The sequence below is a fragment of the Conger conger genome, chromosome 4 (assembly GCF_963514075.1).
Source record: "Conger conger chromosome 4, fConCon1.1, whole genome shotgun sequence".
In the NCBI taxonomy this organism is placed as follows: Eukaryota; Metazoa; Chordata; class Actinopteri; order Anguilliformes; family Congridae; genus Conger; species Conger conger.
Window position 1 is genome coordinate 7,016,069 of NC_083763.1, and position 13,074 is coordinate 7,029,142.

Sequence of the window (13,074 nt, forward strand, 5' to 3'; positions counted from 1 at the left end):
TTGTTATGCACTTAACATTTTCTTTTTTTCATTCATTACATTGCTCATCTTGCATTACTTGTTTTAAATCGAATGTTTTCATGTAAACTGGTAAACTGAATTTACATTTGATGTGCATATTGGAATAATCGTTTGAGTCTGACTGAATCTGACATTTAATGTGGCCGATAATATGTAAATACTGGCAATGTGCACTGCGTTGAACAGACACGGAAGAGTATTATTAAACAGGGAAGAGCATTAAGCGTAAATGACAGCAGTACCTCAGTGCTACACTGCGATTTTCCACAAGGTGGAATAGATGACTTGTACAATAAAAAAAAAATTCTGTAAACCTGTATCAAACACTTGTAATTACTTTACCATGATTTTTTCATTTTGTTTCACGAACCTTCGTATATTTTCGTATATTGTTTTTCGTATTACATTTGTTGCAAATTGTGAACAGAAGGACTTGTATTCTGATGATGATGATGATGATGATGATGATGATGATAATAATAATTAATTCGTTGTAGTAGTAGAGAAACGTACTCAGAAGGAAGTTTAAATGAAAGGGCAACACACGAATCGAGTTCGATGTTTGATGATTTGGGGATAGATTGAGCTCGACTTGTCTACTGAACGCATGCGCGATTATTGCTCGTCTTTGTCACTTGTAAGTACACCAACTACCAAGTAAACTGCAACATTTGTGGCTAGATTGATGATGGGTATGTGGTTTGTGTGCTTCTCGCTTTAATAAACTATAGGTGCGGGCCGCGATGTCTTACGGTGTGAGACTTTATTTTTAAAACCCAGAACAATACAAGAGTACTTGGCAGATTTATGTCTTCAACAGTGGCTACTGGTGTTTTGTTAGCTAAAGCTAACGTTAAAAAAAGCTAGCTAGTTATCTAGTTAGTTAATTGATGTGAGCGTGTTCTCGTATGCGTCAACTTTAGTCAGTGGAGTTTGGGTCAAGGAACGTTTAACGACAGACGAATGCCGGGCTGTGTAGAAATGTGATCAATTAACCAAAGAGTAAGTCTACACATTCCTACACTTGCCATTGCATATCGATAGTAACTCAGCCAGTTGATTGTGAATCGCCGCAGACACTTAAATAAGCCGCAATGTTAAATAAGGATCATACTCAAAATGTTTTGCTTTGAAAGGTCATCTGTATTCTTGATCAACTTTGGCTATTATTTGTTAATCAACAAGCTATGACATTATAGTCTAGTTTTCCTGAATTGGTGAGTAGACGAATCGCGTAACTTCACGCACCACGTTGGAACCGATTTCAGCCAGAATGCGTGACAGTTGAGCTGACCTTGTCAACAAAAAATGTATTTTAAATCGCGTGAAATGTTCTTGTTCTGTTATGGGGATGCGTCGCAGAATTTCCCTGCCACTGTTTAATGTCCAGATAAGACGGTTTGAATTCGCCTGCACAAAATATCAGTTTAATCTGATGTGTTTAATGAAACTTATTTCAGACGTCGTGTAGCTTCTAAAGTAGATTGGATTTTTAAATGCAGTCTGAAACTGATATATTTTTTAACGTATTTTACGTAATGGACAGCTATTGGTATATGTTATCGTAATCGTACGCACTTTGAACCAGAAATGAGCTGATACAAGCTTCTCCTCTCACTGTTTGACGAGCAGAGATAACACTACGCACGGGAACATGTACAACCTATTATGCGCATTATTTCGATGACATAATAGGTACCAGTGGAACCACAGATAGCAGTTCAGGTATCTGCTTATAGGTAACGGAGTGGTAGCACACACTGCCTACTCGGTTCGGCACAGACGACTCATTTTTATCGTGCTTTCCTTTGACAGGAGTGAAAAGTGAACGCTATACCCGCTGCATGGCTAGAGCTCTGAATAGGCACTCCGAGAGAGAGCGGCTGTAGCATCGCTAACAGTTCCCAGCCCCTGTTATCCCACTGTACAATCTGGATGGAGGAACAGGAAGAAGCTGTTTGCAATGGCAGTGAGGCATCCAGCCAGGGGGAAAGCAGCCAGCCAATCAGGCCTGTCTCTCCCAAAACGGTACCGCCTGATGAAGTGCCTTTGCTGACTGGAGATGTCATGTCTGAGAGTGAAGATGTGGATGGTAAGGGGCCTGAGGGAGCCCCTGAGAACATCCTAGACCAGGAACAGCCAAGTCCCCCTCCCCCAGATATCGCGGGGCCTAAAGCCATCTCTGCAGAAGAAGAACAACTCCTCCAGAACCTAGAGGAAGGGCCTAAAACCTCTTATATGGATGACTTGGATTCCTTCAATCTAATAGAGCCCCCTCCCCTGGACTGGAGGTCAGACTCCTCCAGTGACACTGCCTCCGTGGGAGGGATGGATGACAACGGCTTCCTCCAGCCGGACATGATGGACGCTCCAGAAGACGAGCCAAGCCGAGCCAGTGCCACCGACCTCGATGTTCACGAGGACACCGGCGATGCAGCTGGGAACTACACAGAGGATCAAGGAGGGGTGCAGATGGAGCAGGAAGAGCAGCAGGTCCACCGGAATGTCTACCAGGACCCTGGGGATATGACTGGGGACTACACCGAGGATCAAGAGGGTGTGGGGAAGGAAGAAGAAGAAGAGGAGCAGGAGGAAGAAGAGGAGGAGGAGGAAGAGCGGCAGGTCCACCAGAATGTCCACCAGGACGCTGGGGATACGACTGGGGACTACGCCGAGGATCAAGAGGGTGTGGGGAAGGAAGAGGAGGAGGAGCAGGAGGAAGAGGAGGAGGAAGAGCAGCAGGTCCACCAGAATGTCCACCAGGACCCTGGGGATACGACTGGGGACTACACCGAGGATCAAGAGGGCGTGGGGAAGGAAGAGGAAGAGGAGGAGGAGCAGGAGGAAGAGCGGCGGGAAAGCAGGCCAGGCGACGTTGACCACTCTCACATTCAGACACTACTGACTCAGCTCCAGCATCTCAAACCGACGCCCCTCTCCAAACCCCCCGCCCTCGCCCCTTCCGGCCCCCTCTCTGGCCCTCCGTCGGAGAGAGGTCCTACCCCACCTCTGGAGCCTGACGCCCGCACGGAGCATCCGGAGGCTGAGGGGCACCGCCAGGGCTCCGGCCTCCTGTTCTCTGAGCGCAATCAGAGGGATCTGCTGGGTCTCCTGGACGACGGGAGGGTGGAGACGCCTCCACTGCGGGCCTCTCCTGCCCGGTACAGCACGCACGGTGGGGGGGTGGATGCGGTGGTCTCTGTTTCCTACAGCCACGAAGATGGGGAACGGTTTTGGGATCACTTTGCGAACGGGCACCCGGGTGACGGGGAGGACCTGACCTCCCCCGATGACGAGGTCATGGAGCCGGTGTGGCTGAAGAGAGAAGGGGGCTGCCCTACCGAGGAGGAGGCTGCGGCCGCTGAAATCGGAGACACGGTCAGTTTTGGGGAGTTTTGATGTCCTGCGTTCCACTCCGTGGGAGCTGCGGGTCCCGATTTGAGTTTCGCAACTTGCACACTGTAATACCGAAAGTGTAAGCACTTCATTTGAAGGCTGTATGCATAATGCTTGCATGAAACCTACGTAAACACTACCTGACACCCACATAAAAGCTATGTGATACCTATGCAAACGCTAGATGACACCTACGTGAATGCTACATGACACCTACATAAATACTATATGACACCCACGTAAATACTACATGACTCCTGACCTACATAACCATTCATAAATGTCTGTTCCACTTGGTATCAACTGTCATAAAGGGTCATTATGCTATCATGTCTATTTGACATTGAAAGTGACAGAATGACCCCTAATGACAGTTGACACCAATTGGAACTGACATTTATGAATGGTTATGTTTGTTTATGTCAGGTGTTATATAAGCATTATGCATACGACATTCAAATAAAACTGTTAACTTGAAACTGTCAGTAAGGCAAGTTTCTTATTTGACCTTTCAACACTTTTATTTGATTACAGGACACAGAAACTCAGCTAACATACAAAGATGGTGAGTGAATTATTTCCAGGAAATTAATGTAATTTATTCTCAATTACTTTATAGTATACTTATAGTATAATTATTGTTTTTTTATAACCCCACTTGCATCCGAAATGTTGGCTGATATAGATTTTAGCCTATAAACAATTTTATCGCTGCATTTGATAAACACATGTAGGCCACTTAAAAATAAGTTGCGCAATACACAAGCAGCAAAAACATTTTTTGTTGCATTTTCTCAAAATGGTGGCAAACATCTGCCGTGAGCTGAAGAACCGATGTTTGGCCTTGTGGTCTCTCACAGTGCCTGGTCCCTGTGACCCAGAGGACCTCCTGGATGGAGTGATTTTCGGGGCCAAATACTTGGGCTCCACTCAGCTTCAGACGGAGAAGAACCCTTCCACCAACGCTCGCATGACCCAAGCACAAGAAGCTGTGGACAGGATCAAGGTGATGGAGTCCTTCAGCTGGGGCAGTGGAGTCGCATCATGGTCACGGTCCTGGGCTTGCAATTCCAAGGATTTATAGTGGCAGCCTATAGCCTAATGCCGTGTTTCTCAACTCCTGTCCTCCACACCCACTTGCCAGAAGGTTTTTGTTGTAACCAGGAACTCACACGTCCCTTTCTGATATCCCTATCCCTCTTGTCTAACCCCCCCAAAAAAATAGAATTGCACTTACGATGACTATATGTTTAGAACAACACTTCATGTGTATTTTACTAGTTATGGATGTGATGCTTTAACTTGTGGAAGAACCTATGCACTTGTAAGTCGCTTTGGATTAAAAGCGTCTGCCAAATGACAAAAATGTAAAATGTAATGCCTGGACCAATGAAACTAACAAAAATGCCCTTGATTGGTTAAATCCGGTGTGCAAGTTCCTTGGGCAAGATCCTTAACCCCACATTAGTCCAGGGGGGATTGGCGCCTGCTTAGTCTAATCAACTGTAAGTCATCTTTGTATATGAGCATCAGCTAAATAAGTTTCCGTGTGAGATATTGCCTTTGTACCCTTCAGCAAGATACTTCAAATACATCAAATATCCTGCTGCATGAATGGGTTGCGTGTACAGAATCTAAGTTGTGTGAGTCAGTCCGCTAAATGCCCAAAGTCTGGACTGTAAATCTCCTGACAGTTCTCCAAGTGAAAGTCTGCCAGACATACATTTTCAAAGTGGATTCTTCCTGATGACCCAGACAACAGTCATAAGATGATACAAATGATTATCCAGATGTGCTTGAAAAGGACACAAATGATCTGAATGATTTGCAGGCCCCAGAAGGGGAGACTCAGCCCATGACAGAAGTTGACCTCTTCATCTCAACGCAGCGCATCAAAGTGCTGAGCGCAGACACACAGGTGCGTAATGGGTTCACAAGTGTGTGTGTGTGTGCGTGTGTGTGTATGTATGTACTGGGTTCACAGGTGCGTAATGGGTTCACAGGTGTGTGTGTGTATAATAGGTTCACAGGTGTGTGTGTGTGTGTGTGTAATGGGATCACAGGTGTGTGTGTGTATAATAGGTTCACAGGTGTGTGTGTGTGTGTGTGTATAATGGGATCACGTGTGTGTGTGTGTAATGGGTTCACAGGTGTGTGTAATGGGTTCAGTGTGAGTTAACAGGCTTGGCATATCTGTCCTCCGCATGCTTAACATGCATTGGCCCATGTGGTGCTGCACATGACAGGATGCAGCAGACATGCTCAGTGATCAATTTTCTCCTGCATTTAGTGGTGGTCATTCCTTCAACTGCAGTTCTTTCAACTCGCACAACAGGCCCTTGCAGCTGTGCAGTCTCCGTCATCAAACTGGGTCAGCTGATGACGACTGTGAGCTGCTTTTTCTCCGGTTATTCTTAGAAAGAGAGTAATTGGTCGTCACACTTCAGCCTGTGAAGGACATGAAACTTAAATCATTGCGAAAAACTATCTTTATGCACATTAGTTATAATAATTCTGTCAATGTTATTGTATAATCATTTGTTATCATCAGGTGGCTAAGGTGCATGACTGGGACCCGGAAGGTCGGTGGGTCAAGCCGCTGTGTAGAGCCCACGACGAGATTTGCACAACTGTTGGGACCTTCGGGTTTCAAAATGTACAGTTGACGGCCCGACACTCTATACCAAAACACTGTATAACTGTACAATAAGTCAAGCTCATTGGTTGAAAATCGGTTCTAATTGCCACAGCCGATGGCGTTTCAACATCAGCATGTTTACAGAGAAGGGGGAGGGATAAACAGTGTTGTTGGTTTGAAGGTGTTTGTTGCTGCTGTTCCTCTCTTGACCGTTAGAAATCCGGACCTTTAACAAATGATTTACCGTATGTTTAGGAAGCGATGATGGACCACTCGCTGCAGATGATCTCCTACATCGCCGACATCGGCGCCGTCGTCGTCCTGATGGCTCGAAGGAAGCAGTCCGGGCGGAAAGGGGCGGAAGGGGCCGACCCCCCGGCCAATCGGAAGAAGTACTGCATGATCTGCCACGTCTTCTCCTCCGAGGACGTGAGTCGGGGCCCGCCGCGGCACCGCGGGAAGGGCGTGTTAGCCTGCGGAAGACTTTGCGGATTCTTCCCGCCCTTTTCATTTCTAAAGTGTTCTTATCGATGAGGTCGCGATTCCATGTCAACAGACGTTGCAACTGCCAGATATTGTGTGTGATAAATAATAGAGACTGATATAAGCTTCCGTCATTCCGTCGTCTCTTTTGTAGCTCTGTTGGACTTTACCGGACAGATATACTGCATTTGTAATGTCGGTTAACGTGGAATTGCCCATGTGTTTCGATTGGTCTGATTGAGAAGTTACTTAAGTCTAAAGGATTGTTTTTCAAAAATATATTCTAAAATGTATTTCCATCTTCCAGTCCATGTACTGTAAGCTCTAGAACTGTTCTCTCTTCCTGTTGATGTTGATGGCATACCTGCAAATCCGGTCCGTAGTCAGTCGGGTGGTAGTCCGCAGATGGGAGGAAATGGCTTTGGAAACAATACACAAAGTCTGCAAACCAGGCTGTCCGTGTTAGATGTGCAGTGATGACTTTGATTATGTAACGTGGAACTTGCCAAACACTTGACCTCAATAGAACCGAGTTTGTTTCTCGGTATTCTGCCTTGTCTGGAACTGGACTGCCTCTGACCTCACCTGGTTTTGGTCAGCATTTTTTTGGGTTGTGCCACAGGCGCAGATTATCGCCCAGGCGATTGGACAGGCGTTCGGGGTGGCCTACCGGCAGTTCCTGCAGGTCAATGGGATCAAGGCCACCGAACTGCGGCCCGGAGATTACAGCGACTACCTGGGCACCCAGGAGCAGTACAACGGAGACCTCGTCCACTTCTCCCGCTCCGAGAATATCCGAGAGGTTATTCTTCTTTTTTTCAAATTTCTTAGGGCTGGTATTTCCCTTGGTGTTACTCTGTAAAGCGTCTTTGTGACAGTCCCCTGTGAAAAGCGCTATACAAACAAAATTGTATCGCTGAACTGAGAATTCTACTCCCCCAATTGAGTTTGATTTGAGTTGATGTCGTACAGTACTTTAGGTTGTTTTTTTTTGTGTGCTCTCTGCTAAACTTGAATGAACCATTTCAGAGAATATACTCATACTCAGCTGCAGTATTGTACAATATGTGTGAAATTTATGAGTGGGTGAATGTCTTGGTCTTAATTATTTTACTCTGCTTTTAGGAAACCCAACAGGAAAGGAAGTAAGAGTCAAAGAGCTACATTCACAAATTTCACACACAAGACTGCATATGAATTACTATATTTAACTTGTGGAAGTCACACTTGTAAGTCACTTTGGATTAAAAGCGTCTGCCAAATGACTAAAATGTAAATGTAAATATTATCTGTAATGGTTCATTCAAGTTTAATAACAACACCGTCAAAGCATTGGCTTGCATCGACTCAACAGGACCGCGAAAGAGGCGTGTGTGAAATTTGTGGATGTGAGAAAGTCTGGCCTCTTTCACTCTTGTTTTTCGGGAAACCCACCAGGACGGGAAGTAGATTTAATGGGTTTTGTCCTTCCTTCTCCCCCCCCCCCCCCGGGCAGGTGTGCATCCCCAAGGCCGCGGGGGAGATCCTGGGCCTGGCGGTGGTGGAGTCGGGCTGGGGCTCCATCCTGCCCACCGTGGTGGTGGCTAACCTGCTCCACGGGGGTCCCGCGGAGCGCAGCGGGGAGCTGAGCATCGGGGATCGCGTCATGGCCGTCAACGGGGTCAGCCTGGTGGGCCTGCCCATCGCCAGCTGCCAGAGCATCATCCGGGTGAGCGGTCCGGGGCGACAGGGGGGCGAGAAGCCTGCTCAGACTGGGGGCTGTTCATCATCATCATCATCATCATCATCATCATCATCTATCCTCCCTCGCGGAGCACCTGGGCAACATTGGCTCGGGCAGTAAGAGCGGTCGTCTGGCAGTCGGAGGGTTGCTGGTTCGATTCCCACCCTGGGTGTGTCCCTGAGCAGGACATCTAACCCCCAAATGCATCTAACCCCCAAATGAGCTTCTTGCACGGCAGCCAATCGCCGTTGATGTGTGAGTGTGTATATGAAGTGCTGAATGAGAAGCATGAATTGTACACCACTTCGGATAAAGGCGCTATATGAATGCCAATATAGTCAGGAAATGCCTCCCTCGAGAAAAGACTGCAAGAGGAAACCGTTAAAGTGGAATTGAAACCAGCCTGATTGTTCCTTTCTTTGGGGAAGTATTTTTTCAGAAAGTCTATAAATGCCATGCAAAGTACCAGTCAGCTCGTCAGGTGCAATTGGGGGTTAGGTGTCTTGCTCGGGGACACTTTGACACACCCAGGGTGGTATCGAACCGGCAGAAGGCCTAGAACACCGTGGGCATAGGAATCCTATTGGCTGTCATGTTCCCAAGAGTGGTTGGCTTGGTAGGATTAACATGATGCATGTTGTTAACATGGTGGGACTTCCGTCTTTACTAAGGTTGACCATCTTGTGGCAGCCACTGAGACTGGGCCAATTACAGGCCATGCCTTCTTGTTGCCTTGTATGTATGCTTCAGGTTTAACCTACTTTTGTTCTTTGTTTGTTTGTTTTGCCAGGATCTGAAAAGTCAAACGGAAGTGAAGCTCAGAATTGTCCACTGTCCTCCTGTTACCATGGCCATAATCAAACGACCAGACCCCAAATATCAGCTGGGTTTCAGTGTGGAGGATGGTATTGTGAGTGTCAGCATTCTGTCTGTCTCCATGTAGTTGGGAGACCTCTGCAGTCAGTAAAACTTGGTCAGACATAATAACCTACATATGTATCCTATACGGAGTGCTTCTCTGGGACCTGGAAAGTTGGTGGTTCAAGCCCTAATGCAGCCACAATAAGATGTGTGCATGTGTTCTTAACCCCACAGTGCTTTGGGGGGGATTTGGCCCCTGCTTAGTCTAATCACTTGTAAGTCGCTTTGGATAAAAGCATTATCTAAATAACTAATGTAATGTAATGTAATAATATTCTGGCGTGCATTTAATACAATACAGTATTTAATTGTGTTTTTCATTCTTCAAGAACGAAAGGTGATTTCCGATGTGTTTTTCCTCTGATATTCCCTAGCGATGGTTGTATTAACACTTTATTTTAACTTTCTCCATATCTGCCCCTCTCTCCTGCCCCTGTGCAGATATGCAGCCTGATGCGGGGGGGCATTGCTGAGAGGGGGGGTATCCGCGTGGGTCACCGCATCATCGAGATCAACGGGCAGAGCGTGGTGGCCACGCCCCACGAGAAGATCATCCACATCCTGACCCACGCAGTCGGAGAGGTGAGGCCGGCTGGCACACACGAGTCCTGGGCAGGCTGGCCGCTATAAATCCCCGTTCTCTGCGGGTTCCCCAGAAAGATTGCGCAAACATGTGTTTGCCATGAATGAATGATTGGCTTGCTGCCTTTTTATTAATGCTTGGCACCAAAACAGCAGAAAACGCATCAGAAAAATTAGAAAACAAGAAGCAAAAAAATAAATAAATCTGTCTGCAGGAAAAGCCGAGCGAAATGTCCACAGAAAAGATCCAAAGGCAGAAAGCACCAACACACCTCAATCATCAGGCCCAAAACGGTCCTCATTCAGGCCTGAGGACCAGGCCTTTTATTCGGCACAGTTGGTGGTAATAGGCAGCAGCTGGGGTGATTATAACCAGCCGCAGCTGCTGCCACACACGTGCGCTGTGACCAGCACTCCAGTTCCCTTTCTGGCATCGCTCCCTGAGCGATTATTATTGAATTTATTATTTATTTATTATTATTGATTAATTCTATGTGTGATGCACAACAGCAGAGGCACTGGTATCCTCTTCATTTTAATTTTTTTTCCTTTCTCCTGACTGAGAAATAGATGGAGGTCCGCCATCTTCAGGGACATTCCAACCTGTTAAATGTCCCTTCTAGGAGATAGAAGTTAGGACCTCGCAAACTTTCCTTTGAGCAAGGAAGTATTCCTTCCTTTGCGAAAGTATTTTTTCCATAAAGTGTACAAGCGATTGGCCTGTGGCTCCCCATCTGCCATGCGTCTGCTGACGTTGGTAACCGATGTGGCTTTTGAAGGAGCAAGAACATGATAACTAAGAAAGAGAACAAGAACAGAAATAGTTCTCCTTTCCCCCGTCTTCATTTCTTTTTCTGGCCTCGCCAGGTGGTAAATCCATCAATTTTATCCAATGCGCTGTACAGTTGATGCCTCTTATTCACCCATGCACACATTCACACACCAACAGCGATTGGCTGCCATGCAAGGCACCGACCAGCTCGTCAGGAGAAAGTGGGGGGTTAGGCGTCTTGCTCAGGGACACTTTGACACACCCGGGATGGGATCGAACGGACTGCTCTTACCTCCTGAGCCAATATCGAGTAGGAAAAAATGAGCAAGGGAAAGAAAAAAAACTGGATGGGAGCCCCTTGTTATGCAAAGAAAGAAAAGTTGGCTTTAGTGTTAAAGGTCACACATTATCCTTCCTCTTTGTGAACAAGTAAATTGTTCTCTGTTGGTTCCAAGTGTTTTTTTCTTTTTTTCTTATAACACAGATCCACTTGAAGACCATGCCTGCATCTACGTATCGCCTGCTGACTGGCCAGGAGCAGCCGGTGTTTCTCTGAGAGCGTTCGGGACGGAGGACAGATCACCACTGCCTACAGGGAGAAAATCAGGAAGCCAGGATCACCGTGTCAACACTCGCTGCATCGTTGGAGCCAGGCACTTGCGTGCGGCGTCACATTAACATTAACGACCGCTGCGGGGGACATAGGAGTGTTTTCTGCCGCCATATATTAGAAAGCACCTCGTCTGCACAATCCCAAGGTGTTGAAATTGTGGATCCTTCACATTTAGATTTTGTTTTAATTGTTTTTAAATGAGGGGATAGTGAGGGGTGTCTGTACAGAGCGTTAGGAAGTTCCGCATTCACTCGACAGGCTAGTTCTCGCTGACTGATACGGTACAGCACGAGTACCTGTTGCAACCTGTCTTTCATCGTCACGCCATCTTGTGCCTCAGCTCTGTCCTTGGGGGAGGACGCTTCTTCTGCCTGTCGCTCGGCTCTGTAGCAGCCGCCCGGAGCGTTCCGGTAACACAAACTAGTGAAAAAAATTCCATCCGTGTACTTTGGCGTTAACGTTAGCATTGTCGCTGTCGCAGTGCTTTGTCTATGCATTGGGAAGCCTTGCAGCTTGCATGCTAAAACCATTGACGCTCAAATCCCTGTGCTTGTGAAGGCACAGAGAGCACCTTAGGTTCCCTGTCATAGCAATATAACAAGGTATATTTTTGATAAGCCCTAAATGGAGTATTGGATGTTTATTAAAAAAGATTTATCAACTAGTTATGTTCTCTCATTGTTTTCACTGGGGACAAACTCACAAAGTGATTCTTAGATTAATTAGACTCATTATGGAACATGCTACAGACGGGGTAGAAAATTGTTTACTGTTGTTATTTAAAGTCAGCAACATTAAGAAGGGCGCGCTCTTTGAATGGTAATGACAGATACAATTTTATGTTTATAAATTCACATTAAAACCGTCCATACTTGTATTATCCAGAGAAATATTTAAAAATATTTAATTTAGTATTTCTTGCTGTATTTGCAGTTATATCCCTTACACATAGGGGTTGCTTTCAGACTTGTTTTGGACAGACGAAATGGGTGACGAGCGCTTGCTTCATGCAAGAGTTTCGATCATTGAAGGAATCTGGGGCGATGACACAGGCCTGCTTTCATTTACCCAGTATCACTCTTGGTTTAAGCTCCGCTGCAAATCTGCCAAGCGCTTTCATTGAAAGAGCTGCCCAAAAAATGTGGCAGTGAGTGTGAACAGCTGTGTGTTTCCATGCATGAGCCGAGCTGTGCCTGAAGAAAAGACCGTTCTCCGCAGAGAGGCTTTCACATGTTGCTCTGCTCGAGGAGTGAAGTGTGAAATGGTTCTCTCTTTCCATTTGGTCCGCTTCTGCTGAGCGATAACCACAAACCATGATGTGCCATTCATGCTGACTTTCAGCACTTTCTGTTTGCCCGTTTGTGATCTCACACCATCTTATTGTCATGGACTAGATGCAGTGAGAACCAAAAATTACTTTCACTTGAAATTGTTCTGCCATCTTCTCAGATCTTATCTGCTTATCTTACTTTACTGCGTCCTTTACAATATTTCCCTTGCTTTTCTGGTACAATTCAGTTGGTACAGGAATAAGTCTTGACTAAACAGGGTTAACCACAGTCTAATTATTGCTGGTACAACTGGCAGTCTTGTTGCACCACCCGGTTTTTCCACCATCTTCTCTCTGCACTCTTTGCACTGTGTGATGCAACAATTTAGTATTGGTACCTGTTCAAAATAATAACAGGTGGTGCACTTAATAAAACATGGTCATCTTGCTTTGTTTGTGAAAATACAAGTGCATTCGCATTTATATGTAACCCTTTGCTCTCTCTGTTGATTCCGGTTGTTTCGATGTAGTTAAATGTGCACAGCTAGCACAGGCTAATCGTGACAGCAGCTGACAATTAGTGCGTGAAGTCATTGCTTGAGAATGCGGTGAGAATGTGCATTGTTTACCCGAAGCTTGGTCTCCTGGGCAACTG

At 46.1% G+C, this 13,074-nt stretch overlaps 1 protein-coding gene across 4 annotated transcripts; it reads left to right on the forward strand.

The window, feature by feature from the left end:
• Nucleotides 1-474: 474 nt before the first annotated feature.
• si:ch73-40i7.5 (amyloid-beta A4 precursor protein-binding family A member 3) lies at nt 475-12,868 on the forward strand. 4 transcript variants are annotated; one of them, XM_061238329.1, is made up of 11 exons: nt 475-658; nt 1,837-3,399; nt 3,952-3,982; nt 4,278-4,423; nt 5,249-5,335; nt 6,311-6,484; nt 7,161-7,340; nt 8,034-8,246; nt 9,052-9,171; nt 9,624-9,764; nt 11,021-12,868. In XM_061238329.1, exons 2-11 carry the CDS (start codon nt 1,957-1,959, stop codon nt 11,090-11,092), a joined length of 2,607 nt encoding a protein of 868 aa, XP_061094313.1. In that variant the 5' UTR covers nt 475-658; nt 1,837-1,956; the 3' UTR covers nt 11,093-12,868. The 4 variants fall into 4 exon arrangements, with proteins under 4 accessions (XP_061094313.1, XP_061094311.1, XP_061094312.1 ...); XM_061238327.1 differs by having other exon boundaries at nt 642-713; XM_061238328.1 differs by lacking the exon at nt 475-658 and adding an exon at nt 723-1,023.
• The last annotated feature ends 206 nt before the right edge of the window (nt 12,869-13,074 follow it).

Coding starts and splice junctions, on each gene's coding strand:
- si:ch73-40i7.5 (XM_061238329.1), top strand. CDS start 1,957: ATGGAGGAACAGGAAGAAGCTGTTTGCAATGGCAGTGAGGCATCCAGC. Junction 3,983..4,277: donor TCAGCTAACATACAAAGATG/GTGAGTGAATTA, acceptor GGTCTCTCACAG/TGCCTGGTCCCTGTGACCCA. Junction 8,247..9,051: donor GCTGCCAGAGCATCATCCGG/GTGAGCGGTCCG, acceptor TTGTTTTGCCAG/GATCTGAAAAGTCAAACGGA.